The sequence below is a fragment of the Condylura cristata genome, unplaced genomic scaffold (assembly GCF_000260355.1).
Source record: "Condylura cristata isolate star-nosed mole 26May11 unplaced genomic scaffold, ConCri1.0 scaffold00047, whole genome shotgun sequence".
Taxonomy (NCBI): domain Eukaryota; kingdom Metazoa; phylum Chordata; class Mammalia; order Eulipotyphla; family Talpidae; genus Condylura; species Condylura cristata.
This window is the reverse complement of record NW_004567148.1, coordinates 272,973-287,624: the sequence shown is the minus strand read 5'-3', so window position 1 is coordinate 287,624 and position 14,652 is coordinate 272,973. Positions and strand designations below refer to the sequence as shown.

General features: G+C 38.1%; 1 protein-coding gene across 2 annotated transcripts in view; it reads right to left on the bottom strand.

Moving 5' to 3' along the window:
• Positions 1–14,652, bottom strand: part of CNTN1 (contactin 1) — a 289,880-nt gene that overhangs the window by 98,830 nt on the left and 176,398 nt on the right. For both annotated transcript variants that reach the window (XM_012734143.1, XM_012734142.1), the window contains exons 16-17: positions 11,214–11,372; positions 2,017–2,166 (exon numbers count right to left, since the gene is read on the bottom strand). In XM_012734143.1, coding sequence (XP_012589597.1) covers positions 2,017–2,166; positions 11,214–11,372 — 309 coding nt within the window. The remainder of the gene's footprint in view (positions 1–2,016; positions 2,167–11,213; positions 11,373–14,652) is intronic.

Here is a 14,652-nt window from a genome sequence, read left to right as displayed (position 1 = left end):
AAAAAAAAGAACTGGGGTGTAGGCCAGAGGTGCAGGGGCAAGGTGAGAGGATTACTCAGAATTGGGAGCAGAAAAGGCAGATTGAATGAAATCCACTGCTTAGGGGAGTAGAAGGAGAGACAGGAGAGGTCTGCTGTGCCATGTAAGTCAGCTCCCTGGCTGGGGATCGAACTCACGTTGCAGTTTCTGGCTGATGATAACTTGATAACACTGACTTTAATCCCTGCACTAACAGGGAGGCCCAATAGTACATTCTTGACATTCAAGACCATATTAAGAACATACTGTCCCCCAAAGCACTTCACTGAAAGCTTCATGGTACATTTCAAAAGACTTGACTTCACTAGTAGCACTGACTAGAGCCAAGGTCCCCACCATGCCAAGTCTGCCCACAAGGACAGTCCTACCACCACCAATTTTGTAGACATCCTGAAGGGGCAGATTCAGGGCAATTGGATGAGCTGGCTGCAAGATATAATCTGGAGCTTAAAGCAGCAGGTTCCACTGGCACTGCCACCTTTATGAGAGTCTCTGTCCCCTGCACCAGGCATATTAGCACTGGGCTCAGGATGTTGTCACCTTTCCAACCAGAATTTGGCAAAACACTATTATGCCACATTTGTAGCCACTTCTATGAGTGTAGGTACTAACTTCCTTAATGATTTCCTTCTGGCTATAGAGGGGCTCTATGAAACCCATTTTATTAGCACCCACAAATAGTTGTTTCACACCCAGTGTGTCACCCAAAAGCTTTCACTAATAGGTGTGCCCTTGCTTGGTAATACTGGCTTCAAACTTCCCAGCCCAGCAGCCATACCGGGATGGCATAGCCAGCACAGATGTGCCCGTGGTCATGCTTTTCATAAATGCTGTGTCCTTCAGCAGTCATGTTGATGTTCCACAGGGACAGACTGAAGACGATACCACATTTACATTCAGCTTGCAGTTTATCCAGGACTCAGACACACCTCTCAGCAGTCTCCTTCTCAGATTTGTTGATGGTTCTTTTGTCGAGCCCACCACATCTGGACACCAGATGGCCAGCAGTGGTGGACTTGGCCAAAATGACATGTCCATCGATAACAATGTTATGACTTTTTTCCTTTCCCACTTTTGGCTTAGTTTAGCTATGGTTTTCTTTTCTCTCTTTTTTCTTTCTTTCTTTTTTTTCTTTTGCACAGAAGAACTGGAGTACAGACAGAGGTGTGGGATAGTGAGAAGATTCAACGCAGATAGAGTAGGGTAGCACAACAAGCGGGTTAGCTGAGAGCAGATTAACTGCGAAACTCTGCTAAGGAGAGCAGCGGGTGAGACAGGAGAGATCTGCTGCATCCTGAGGGTCAGCTCCCTGGCCAGGGGTTTAACTCAGGTTATAGTCGTGATAGTGCTGAGACTTAACCCCTAGACAACCAAGGAGGCCCTCAGGCTGCCTGTGTTCCAACAGCTAACCCATTCGATAAAAGCCTGCTTCCCGTTTTAACTTTTACCTACCTTGAAATGGAAAACACATCTATGTTTTCTATGAGTGGAATACATATGCATACATTCCTTTGGAGATGAATCACTTGCGTCAGAGCATTATTTATATCAAAATATATTTAACTACATGTTGAAGTTGCACTATAAGTTTTTTTTTAATTATTAAAATACACTTATTATATCATCCTTCATTTTTGTATGTCTGGTTTCCCTGTGAAAGTCCCACCACCAGTTCACCTATGGACTGTCACTGTCGTCCCTGTGCTCTTCCCACCCCGCTCTGATCCTTCTGCTTTCTCCTCCCCTACAGAACGTCTCTCATCTACAGTTGCATAATGATTTTGATTTTTACTCTAATATAATTACTTTTTTCCCCCTGATTCCTTTTTTGCTTCCTCTATGTTCCTCCTATAAGCAAGACCATCTGATATTTTTCTTTCTCCTTCTGGTTTATTTCGCTGAGCATGATCCCTTCCAGCTCCATCCATGTTGCTACACAAGGCATGTCTGTAAGTTTTAAAAAGGTCTTTCACATACCGGCTCCATCTGTTTTAATTCTGGTTGAAGGTATACTGGGCTCTCCTATTCCCAGCGTATTAGTTGCCACCACACGGAATTCATACTCCATCCATGGGATTAAGTCCACTGCTCTTGCCGCCTCCATATTGCCTTCAATAATTGGGGGATCTAAATAAAATAAATATGAAATAGAAAATCTTAATTGACAACATCATGTACAAAGCTCCTCATTTTTAATATTACTATCTTAGAGAACAATAGTACATATTCTACTGATTTGAAATAGATGTGAAAAACTAGGAATGACATGGCCCTCCCTGGTGGCACAATGGTTAAGGACACTGCAAGCTGACTGCAGCCACTTCAGTGTGAGTTCGATTCCTGCCCTGGAGGTGACCTACATGGCATGGATCTACCCATTGCTCCCCTCAGCAGTGTACTTCGTCCATCTGCCTGTCCAGTTCCCCACTCTGTCTCTGGTGAGTCCTCTAACTGCCCCTGCACCTCTGGCCTGTACCCCAATTCTGTATGCATAAATGAATTATTAATTTTTAAAAAGAAGGTAATGTTTAAAAAAAAAAACTAGAAATGACAGATATTAAATTCATGGTTTTAGAGAAGTGACCATTATAAACACGCACATAAGTGGCATCTTTTGTAAGTATGGGGTATGCGAGGCCTGCGATTCTGCACTCCTAACAAGTTCCCATGTGCAAGCTGCTGGACTATGAAATACAACTTGAATAGCAAGGAGTTGCATTGTGAAGGTAAAATCTAGATCTCCTGTGGTAAGGCATACAACAGAGGTAGTTAAAAATTTTAAGGATTGTCACTCATGTAACCTATGTTTAGAGAATTATTTGATAGTACACAATTCTATATTTATATAGAGTAACTGTATGTTGCTCAGTACTTTTTATTTGTTTTGGTTTCATAGATATTTTTACCAAATCATTTGAGCCAATCATAATAAGTGTTATATTTTATGCTAGCAAACACAAATGGGAAGATTCTAAATGATGGGTAGAATATGATCTGAGATTTCTTATTTAATTGAGATATGATAAAAGATACCACCAAAAGCAGCATTTTATACTCTTTTTAAATAAGTAACCTACAGATACACATATGTGTATCTGGGGAAATTTTGGGAAATTTTGGGGAAATTTTTTCTGGTAGGTTTGTCTATGGGGAAATTTTTTCTGGTAGGTTTGTCTATGACTCATCATATTATTTAGGAAATTTTACATGGCAAGGCATATTTTTAATGTATAGCTTCTCCACAATAATGCATCCCAGTTTCTACTTTTGGACAAATTCTCATATGGCTCAGACTGGCCTTGCTTCACCTTGCCAGGCTTTCATATGACCTAGGCACAAATATTACCATTCACTCTCCCTTTTTTCTTTTTTGGACTTATACACACACTTAACATATAATTTTGACTTTCTGATTCAAAGTTTAATTTTGCTCTCCTTTGTTTTGGTTTTCCTCCTCTCCCTACCTCTTTTTCCTGTTTCACACCAAATTAGAGCCTTTCTTAGTGAACACGCATTGCATTTTTTTTAGGTAGTCTTAAGAGGGAAGTGAAGTTTTGGTTTGTGAAAGGTTCTTCATGGAAAAATAGAGCAGATTGTTATGAGACCAGGTGGGGCGGCTCCTCTACCCCTTCAGAAACTCTTCCATGCTTTCTGATATAAGGAGAAGATGGAGTGAATGAGGTGGTGGCTTCTAGAATGTTAGACCCATGTCCAAATCCCTGGGCCCTGGGAATGTGACCTTATTTAGAAATCAAGGACCTTTTAAGTTTTAGACTACAAGAAGCTATGGATATTAGGTTAACATCACCCTGGGGCTTCTGGTTGAGCCCTAAATCCAACAACAAAGCTAATACAAGAGAAACACAGTAAAGAGACACACACAGGAGAGGAGGAGGTGCTAGGACTATGGAGACAGAAACTGAAGCTATGTGGTCACGAGCCAAGGAACATCTTGAACCACCAGAAACGGGGAGAGAGCAGATGGAGAGACAGACCAGCCCACACCCCCAGTTTGGACTTTTTGGCCTCCACAGCTGTGTAAGAGTAAATTTCTGTTGTTTGAAGTCACCAGCTTTTTAGTAGTGTATTATGGGAGTTCTAGGTGACAAAGAGGCAAAAGCTGAGGGAATTATTGATGAGTGTGTGACTTTATGAGTTTGGGGGGGCCCAAGGAAAAAGGTATAGTAGAAGGAACAGGGGAAGAGCTCAATCTCTTCCAGGCTTCCTCTGTTGCAAAACCTCAGTATCATTTAAGTGCCTGAAGAATGGAAATGCCAAAAGCATTCTATATGCCTCTTGGCAAGGACATGATGTTCTTATGAAGGTCAAGACTGAGACTGCATCAGAGATTTTCCAAGCAGCTGGGATGTCAACAGGTACAGGCTGGTACAGACTGGATCAGGAAGAACCAGTTGGGTGTGCAGTGGAGACTGCAACTGACTTTCAGCACATAAATATGAGCATATAATATAAGACATCCAAAACAAAAGGACAGTCATGAACATGATGAAATACAAAAATCCTACTTGACAACAGGACATATTTGGAGTAATGGTGTCCATTTTGGGGTAGGTGATGGAGTCCAGGAGAGAGCATGCATCTTTGGTTTTAATGGCTGAGATAAATAAAGGAAGAAATATAAGCAAAGAGACCTGGTTTTATTATTATGAAAAAACAAACCTTACTGGGAAACTGTGGTTTAAGGATGCAAACAGTTCTCTCAAATGGGAGAACAATAAATGAATGTTAGAAAGATAGACTTTTAGAATGCACCTTCTGAGAATTCACAAAGATATTGATAGCTACTCATGAAGAATAATCTCTACCAGGATTGCTAATGGTAGGAAAACTGCTCTTCCAAGTACAAAACCAATTAAAGTCGCTCTTGTTAATACGCATTAACATTAGTACTTATGAGAAAATAAATACCTAAAGAAGTATGTTTTCATATATATTTATAACACCCCCTCAACAAAAACATACATGTAAGGGACAGCTAAAACTGACTAATATCTCTTGTGTTAGAAAAATGTATCTAGAATTAAAAGTGGCCCTTCTGCCTGGTCTGCATTTTTTTTTCTAGATCAGACTAGAACATTTGATCTAAAATACATTGTGACTTAGAGATTCACTTCCTCTTTTTGCCCCCAGTTCTAATCTGGACTAAGGGAGCAAATGTCATCACTACTTTTGGAAACCCAAGTCTAGCTATATCCATACCAGGCCCACACTCAAAATATTTCTTCTGGTTCTCCTAGAACATATACATAATTCTTATTCATGACTAGAACATCCTTAGGACCTGGTATACCTATTATATCAGGTTTTGAAGTTTTATAAATATAAGTGAAAGTTCAGGTACATAAATAAAATTGTCTAAGAATCACCTCTGCCCTGGGCCCTTCATGATAAGGACCAGAATAAAACAGGGGATATTTTGTAACTGTAAGGTAAAATATTTGCACAAAGTTGTAGCTTTTCTGTACATTGTTTTTCTTTTCTTTAAAGATTTATTTACTTAAGCATACCAAAGTGGGGTACAGGCCAGAGGTGCAGGGGCATTGAGAGGATTCACCAGAGACAGTAGGAAGCAGAGCAGGCCTATTGAAGAAGTACACTGCTGAGGGGAGCAGTGGGCAGGGCAGGAGAGGTTTGCCGCGCCATGTGGGTCACCTCCTAGGCAGGGATCAAACTCATGCTGAAGTGGCTTTAGCTTCCTAGTGCTGTGCTTTAACCTGTTGCACCACCCGGGAGAGCCCTGGTTTTATTTTTTTAAGAGGAATTATCCCTTTTCCACTGATTGTCAGGCAATAAAATTCTTGGTCTATTAGACCAAATCTGGTTTCTAAACTTTTGATTTCTGGTCACCAGGAAAATGGACCCTCATCTTCAGGGGATTAAGTAACAGAAGTAGATGATAAGTATTTGTAGCACTTTTATTTAGAGTAGACAATGTTGTGATGCATGAGTATAACCATTGTTTTCTTATCTTGATGTCTAATCTAGGCAGTTTCCTGGAAGAGAGAAGGAGGCCAGAATAAAATAGCCAGTGCTCACTGCCTGTAACCACACCTGTCTCTTTTTCATCCTCTTAAGCTCTTTCTCCTTTCTGTGAACTAAGACAAGTTGATCTTTTCTGATTTCTCCACTTCTGTGTTTGCCTCTGCTACAGATTTTTGTTTTATTCTCAGTGCCAGATGTTTCTATATAAATAGATCTGTTTGTATCTCATTAACCCCTTCAGCCCTGGTACCAATCACTGAATCCATTTTATTCTTCCCCAACCACCCATGCAAACAGATTGGAAGCAGAGATTGGCTCCCTGAATAAGCAAGATTTTCTCTGGAAGCAAATTTATGACCTTAACTAAATAATTCCTTGAAACTCACTTGCTAAGCAGGAGTCAGAAAGGAGGGAAATTACAAAACTGAGGCAAGTAACAGGAATCAGAACTGGTTCATGAGTTACTGACTTTTAAGTGGGTCGGTTTTGAGTTAGGTTACTTTCTACAAATAATTTCAGTATTGAAAATTGTATCTTAACTGTATAAGAAATGGCAGAATTCTCTCTTCTAAAAGCAAACAAACAAAAATCCCCACTAAAATTGTGTACCCCAATAGGCATTTAAATCTTGGTCATATTTAAACATGTACATTTCAAGTAAAAAGTTGTGAAGCAACAAACTCCTTACTTTAATACTCAGGTCAAGAGATCCCTCCAGAAGGTCTTACTTCAGCAATTGACTGTGGATTTATTTACAAATACATTGGTTTCATAAGGCTCAGAGGAAAAAGATTCTGATTATTTGGAGAAGAAACAGAAGTGAACCTCCTGTGTCTTCTAAGCCAATAATTTAGTGTTTTAGTTGCCTAGCAACCATGCTTACAGAGCTCTGCCTTCACATCACACTGACTAGTTGTTTCAACAACTTCAGAAATAGACATAATGACTCAGGATTAAAAACAGATTGGGTAAAGAATACTTCAGGCAATGTAATCTCACCTGTTCTAGATTCTTGCATGCTGCCTTAATGAGCACTGGTAATTCCTTATGCTTTAAACACAATCAGTACCTTTAAGAACCTCCATTTCAATCTTAAATACAAGCATTTGTTACTTCCCAGAAAGAAGTATGCTCTTAGAGGTTCTAACTGAAAACAACAGTTCTGTGTTTGGGGATGAAAATGGGTATTTAAAGGCTTCTCACTCTTCTCACATCACCACTAGAGTTATGATAGAGGCTCTAAAGCCAACCCACAGATTGTGTCTCAGCCCTCAGGAAGGAGCCAGAGGCGGGGCAAGGTTTCTTGCAGCTAAAGGAAAACAGTTTCTATTCTGGCATCCATGAAGATGTGATTCATTAATCCTTCTCTAAGGAAAATTTGAATACAGCCTCTTAAAAAAAAAAACAACAGATATTCAGACTTGAAATAAGAACAAGTTAATCTACAGAAAGGCAAAAACAAAAACAAACAAACAAAAAGAGTCTAAAGAGCATATAGCATACAATTAGCTGAAGTTATTTTTTTTTTTTAAGCTAACAACTTGGTGCATTTAAAAAAATATAATATTAAACCTTGGGTGAAGGGGTGGTAGAAGAGACACTCAAATGTGGTGGTGGAAATAAAAACTGGTTCGACTTTCACGCTGAGCAATTTTATAGTATAGCTCATGGCTTAGGTATATTTACACTCAACAATTTAACTTAAGGATGACTATTCTAGAGAAACTAAAATCCAGAGAAATATTTATGTGCTAAGATATTATTGTGGAATATCTGTAGCAATCACTCAGTCATCCACATGTCTGAATGATTAAATATAATTTTTTTTTCTTTTCCTCTTTAAAGATCTTCTGCCACATTCTTTCAACTCATCTCAAAGTTGTCAGGTCTTTCTAGATTTGGACCAATATCTCTTTTAAACACACATCACCACTGCCACCACATCTCCACTGCCAATAGTTTATATATAGATTTTTTATTTAAACATAGTAGCATAAAATCAAGTGCAACATACTAAATGCAAACTATATGTTTCACAGAATCTAGGGAATAGCATCAAATTTCTGTTATACACCCTCTAAGAAGTTCAAGAGAAATAACATTTACAGTAGCTCACTTTAAATATAGCTACTCTAGTCTTTCATCACATTATTCTAAATTTAATCTTTGGGTTGCAGATGTTGATATATTTGAAAATTGTATTGAGCATTTCAAACAATTATCTTCTAAAGAAAAGGTGGGGGACTGAGACTTCCCCTACTATGGAATTTAGAAATTATCAGCTTTTTGGGACTGAGACAAAGGAAGTGAAGGAACTCTTCCTGAGGTTAAAGGAAAGAGAACAAGTGGAATCTGTTGCTAATGTGAGTATGCTCATATCCTCACACCAATATAAGTGAAGATTCTAGTCCTATACTGAAGTCACTTGAAAACTGTCTCTAACAGCAAAGCTCAGATAATGTCAACTATAGAATAGACTGACTCAAACCCTAAATGAATGACAAGCATTTTCCTAGGTATAAATACTATTTTCAGGCCTCCCAGGTGGTCTAGGGGTTAACTTTTAGTGCTATCCCCAATGTGACTTGAGTTTGATAACAATATAATAATGAGTTCAGTTATTATTGTCACAAATTTTCATTATTCTGAGAAGTCAAAAGTATCTACTCTTCATTTATCAGATTTTCATTCATCTATCAAACATCTAAGTAATTTTTATTATTTTCTTTTTATTGAGATAGCAATAACTTATAACTTTACATATGATTTAGAGGTACAGGGTCACCCCTTCAAGTATTGTTCACATACCACATCCACCACCAAAGCACCAAATAGTACATCATCAAAATGATCATCCTACCAAAAGCGATATACAGATTTAACACCATCCCAATAAAAGTCTCAATGACATTCTTCAAAGAAATAAAACAAATATTAATGGCATTCATATGGAACCACAAAAGACCTTGAATAGTCAAAATTCTCATAACTAAAAAGAAAGAGAAGGGAAGCATCACAACCCAAACTTCAAGTGATACTACAAAGCCATAATAATCAAAACTGCATGGTAGTGGAACAAGAACAGACACATAGACCAGTGGATTCAAATAGAAAACCCATATATAAACCCACAGGTTTATGGGCAGCTAATCTTTGACAGAGGAGCAAAGAAGATCCAATGGAACAAAGAAAATTTGTTCAGCAAATGGTGCTGGGAAAACTGGGAAACTACATGCAAAAAAATGAAATTAGATCACTACATCGTACCATACAAAAAATCAAATCAAAGTGGATTAAAGACCTAGACATGAGAATGGAAACCATAAAATACATGGAAGCAAAGATGGACAAAACACTACACAACATACACTTCAGTAACATCTTTGAAGATACAGCACCCAACGCAATGATAATGAAGGAACAGGATAAATAGATGGGACTACATCATGTTAAATAGCTTCTATACAGCAAAAGAGACATTACAAAAAACAGACATTCCACTGATTGGGAAAAATTTTTCTCACACAAACTAGAGATAAAAGTTGATAACAAAGATATACAAAGAAGTGATGGAACTCAACAAAAATAAACAACTCCATCCAAAAATGGGCAGAAGAGCTAAAAAGACACTTCTCCAAAGAGGAAATGCAGATGGCCAACAAGCATATGAAACAATGTTCAACATCACTTGTAATAAGGGAGATGCAAATTAAAAGAACAATGCGATACCACCTCACACCAGTGAGAATGGCACATCTTCAAACAACTAGCAACAAAAAATGCTGGTGAGGATGTAAAGAAAAGGAACTCTCCTGCACTGCTGGTGGGAATGCAAACTAGTCCAACCACTATGGAAATCTTTTTGGAGGTTTCTCAAACTGCTGAATATGGATCTTCCATATGACCCGCAATCGCACTCCTAGGTATCTACCCAAAAGACACAAAAACACTGATTCAAAAAGACACCTGCACCCCATGTTTATTGCTGCTTTATTTACAATAGGAAAGACATGGAAACAGCCCAAATACCCAAAAGTAGATGACTGGATTAAAAAAGATGTGGTACATATACACAATGGAATATTACTCAGCAACCAAAAAAAAAATAAACACATGCCTTTTGCAGCAACATGGATGGAGCTGGAAAAGATCATGCTTAGTGAAATAAGCCAAAAGAAAAGGAAAAATACTGGATGATTTCACTTTCACTCATAGCAGCAGTATAAAGGACTGGGGAAGAAAATAATAATAATAATGAACAACTATATACCAGAGATATTTTATGGCAGGGTAGGGGTAGGGGAGTGGGATCAAAAACAGTGGGGGAAGGGAAGTGCACTGGACTATGGACATGGGTGATTTGGTGATGGGAAGCCCATGGGGATTACAACTGAGATGGAATAAGGCACAAAGTTATGTAAAAATAAACTATTATATTATTTTTTAAAAAAATCATTTTGAAGAAATAAAGCCAGGCAAGATCATCCTCTGAAAGTAGGATATAATACTAATATTTAGTTGAGTCAATTAACACTTAGATCAATAACTGTTAACATTTACAAGTATAGTACCAATATAATTAGAAAAAAATGGGTCATGAATACATGCCATTAAAAAACAAAATTTTGGCCACCCTGATGGCCTAAGGGTTATGTCTCAGGGCTATCACTGCTGTGACCTTAGTTCCATCCTGGCCCCATAGCTGACCCACATGGCACAGCAGACCTCTCCTGTCTTGCCCGCTGTATCCCTCAGCAGAGAATTTCAGTAAATCCACTTGATCTGCTCTCAATCTGTCTCTGGTCTATCCACTAACCACTCCCCAATCACTGCATCTCTGGTCCACACCCCAGATCTTCTATGTAGGGGTGGGGGAGAATAAAATAAATCAATAAATACACACACACATGCATACTCACATACATACATAAAAAATAAATAGAAAGACTTCTCAATAACTTTTCCCCTAATAAATCTTAGAATGACATGTAGCTTAATATAGAAACCCAGGTGTTCTCTTTCCTTTCCCACTATAGATTTACATTTACTGTTTTATTCCCCCTTTTGCCTTTAAATATTAGATGATGACATTTTAAAGACTTCCACATTTTGTTATTGAGAAAGGAATTCATTTACAAACACATATCCATATACACACACAAAAAACATACCTGTCTTTGCATCCTTCCAGTCATCTGAAAGAATAGTCTTGGTCTGGATAGTGTATTTGGATATGGGACTGTGATTGTCTGAACCGCGGCTCCACGTGAGAGCCACTGAAGTGGCTCTGATGTCTTCTATCCTCAGACCACCTGGAGGGCCGGGTGGACCTGGAATAAAAAATGTGGATGATGAATCAATGACTCCCAATTATAAAGCTGAGCACACACTGGAATACAAAATGTCCTCCTTTTGGGCCCTCCCTGGTGTCTCAATGGGTTAATGTGCAGTACAGAAACTAGCTGCAGCCTCTTCAGCCCCAGTTGAATTTCCAGCCAGGGAGGTGACCCACATGGTGTGCCAGTCCTCTTCTGTCTCGCCCACTGCTTCCCTCAGCAGTGTACTTCATCAATCTGCCTATTTTGCTCCCACTCTGTCTCTGGTGAATCCTCTCACAGCCCCTGCACTTCGGGCCTGTACCCCAATTCTGTATGCATAAATAAATAAATCTTTAAAAGAAAAGTCCTCCTTGCACTCAATCTAAAGAACATTTAGGACCTCCCTGTTGGCTGAGGGGTTAAGTCTCAGCGCTCACTGGTGAGGCCTCATTGCCATTCCCAGCCAGGGAGCTGACCCACATAAGTTGCAGCAGACCTCTCCTGTCCCTCCAGCTGCTTTTCTCAGGACGGTATTTCAGTCAATCCCCTCTACTGTCGAGTGAATCCTCTCACGCCCACAACTGTGGCCTAAACCCCAGTTCTACGCAAAGAAAGAAAGAACATTTAGATTTAGATATGTATGTTGCCTATTCCTTTTAATTCTAAACTCTAAGAAGTGACAATAATAGTATCTATGGTTTTCACTGTATGATTTCAGATATCTTTAAAGACAGGTGATATATACTATTATTTAAAAATTACATTATTAATCTAAATAAACTGAGCCCATGCCAGCAACATAGAAAAATTAAAATAAATAAATAAATAAAATGACACCATTATTTAGGATTCTTCGAGCCACAAAATGGTGATATCTCATCTTTAACTTGTAAAATACAATTGACATATGCTGGCTGAAAGTGAGAGTTGGGGCTGGCAACCCAGCTCAGCACAAATGGAGTCAAACATCTCATTGTTCTGCACACAGACACAAACCAAAATGTCAGAAGTAATTTATTTTCATTGGAAGTGTCTATCACTTTGGGTAATGCATTTCATGTTTTGGTAATAAGAATAAATGATATTTTAATAGTAGTATATGAATTTTCTATTTATATAAAATGTAGAAAACCATTGTCAGCCCACAGGTATACACAGGATGCTCTAAAAATATCAAATCATGTATTAAAGGGTTGTAGGACAAAAAGAACAACAACAAAAAAAAAAAAACACAGGAATCGATGTTTAAAATACATGTTTTAGGTGCCCTGTAGCATTACCAATTATTCACTTCTGCTTTAAACTGAGAGTGCTGTGTTGAGTAGTAGTAATAAAAAATAAATGACATGTAACTTTCAGATTTCAAAAAGTTCTTTGGCTTGAGAGGGTGAAGTGGAACCACGAATAAATAACTATAAATGAATGCAGTAAGTTGCTTGATAATGGGATACTGAGTATTTATACCTGACACCACAACTTCTCTTAAAAACAAGAAATAAGTCTTAAGTAATGGGCTTATTACATATCATTACAATGTGAAAGAAGGTTCTAGAATAGGCATTTATTTCATTTTGGAAAGTGCCATCATTTGTTTTCTGTGCATGACAAAAGATTCCATCCCCTGCTTAATCATGAAAATATAGTAATAAACTTTGCAAAATAGCATCTTTATTTTTTCATTTGAACTAATACTCAGTAAGGCATTTTTTTCCCCCTTTTAGTTGGTTTTCACCCCCCTCCATAAAGGTTTTGGCCTGCAAAGTTATGGACAACATCCCAAAACCTTCTGCAACCTCCTTGTGGTTGGTCTCAAGGGGGAAAGGGTGTGTCTAGATATGCACAAATGCAGCCCTACTAGTATTAAAATAACACAGGACACATCCAAGTGATGGCAGTAGCTTTTATTATTTGGAAGTATAACATATAAATAAAAAAGGAAAATAAATTTTTATAAATTAGTAACCCGCAATACTGTACTTATACTTTTTGACATTAATTACAAGTAACAAAAATACACTATCCAAAATAAGTGAAAATACACAGAAATATAGAACATACTAAATGTTCAAAATAACTTGTATTTTCCACATGTGAAAACCACACTGAAATATAGTACACACTCTTTAACCTAAGAAGATCATTGCTTTATATAAAGCATCATCCCAGTAAATTTATGAGTAGAATACTTTAGATTATTAAAACTAAAAGTGTTAAAAGTAAAGAGATAATTTTTAAAAGGAAGAGAAAGTGTTACATTGGTACTTTTTCTGAGCACTAAGGGGAGGTCATATGGAAAAACATTAAAGAAGGGTCACAACCAAAGTTTCAGAAATTAGTCTTTTACCACTAAGTATAAATTACTTTCCCCTGCTGTTATTCTTTAAAATGTTTGAAGTGGCAAATTGATATTTTTAAAGGTCAGGATAAAATTTGCATATTATTTAGCATATTTCTTGGGATGCTGTATGATAAAATTTTATTCCATCATCTATTCATTTGAGGAGCAGCAACATTATTGAATAAAAACATGTTGTCTTGTATTCTTGACCCACTGTCGATTTTTAATAAATATTTGGTAAACACATAAGACGAGCTTTAAATTCTGTGCCTTGATCTATTTTGGAGCAGTCTCAAATATACTAAGATTTCAGTTTCTCACATGTAAAATGGAAGGGATAAAAGTTGATGTATTGGATTATTTTAGAATGGAAATGACACCTTTAAATTATGTTGAGCTTGGCATGACCCAGAGAAAGACCTCAGTAAAGTTTATCTATTAAAATTATTATCCTTACTCCTCTAAGAAGTTGCAGGGTGTCTGAGCTACCTGGTAGGATGACTGTTAATATGTGTTTATAGCTAACTAACATCTGTTTACCAGATTGATTATTTACCACTTAATTTACTTAAAAGTGCTTTGTGGGGCCCTCCCTGGTGGCGCAGTGGATTAAAGCACAGCACTGAGAAGCTAAAGCCACTTCCCCATGAGTTTGATTCCCGCCTGCCCCGGAGGTCACCGCATGGCGTGGCAGACCTCTCCTGACCCGCCCGCTGCTCCCCTCAGCAGTGTACTTCGTCGATCTGCCTGTTCTGCTCCTCTCTCTGTCTCTGGTGAATCCTCTCACCCTCCACATCTCTGGTCTGTACCCCAGTTCCATATGAATAAATAAATAAATCTTTAAAAAAAAAAAGTGCTTTTTGGGCCCACTCTGGTGGCGTAGCAGGTTAAAGCACAGCACTGAGAATCTAAAGCCACTTCAGAATGGGAGGTGACCCACATGGTGCGGCAGAC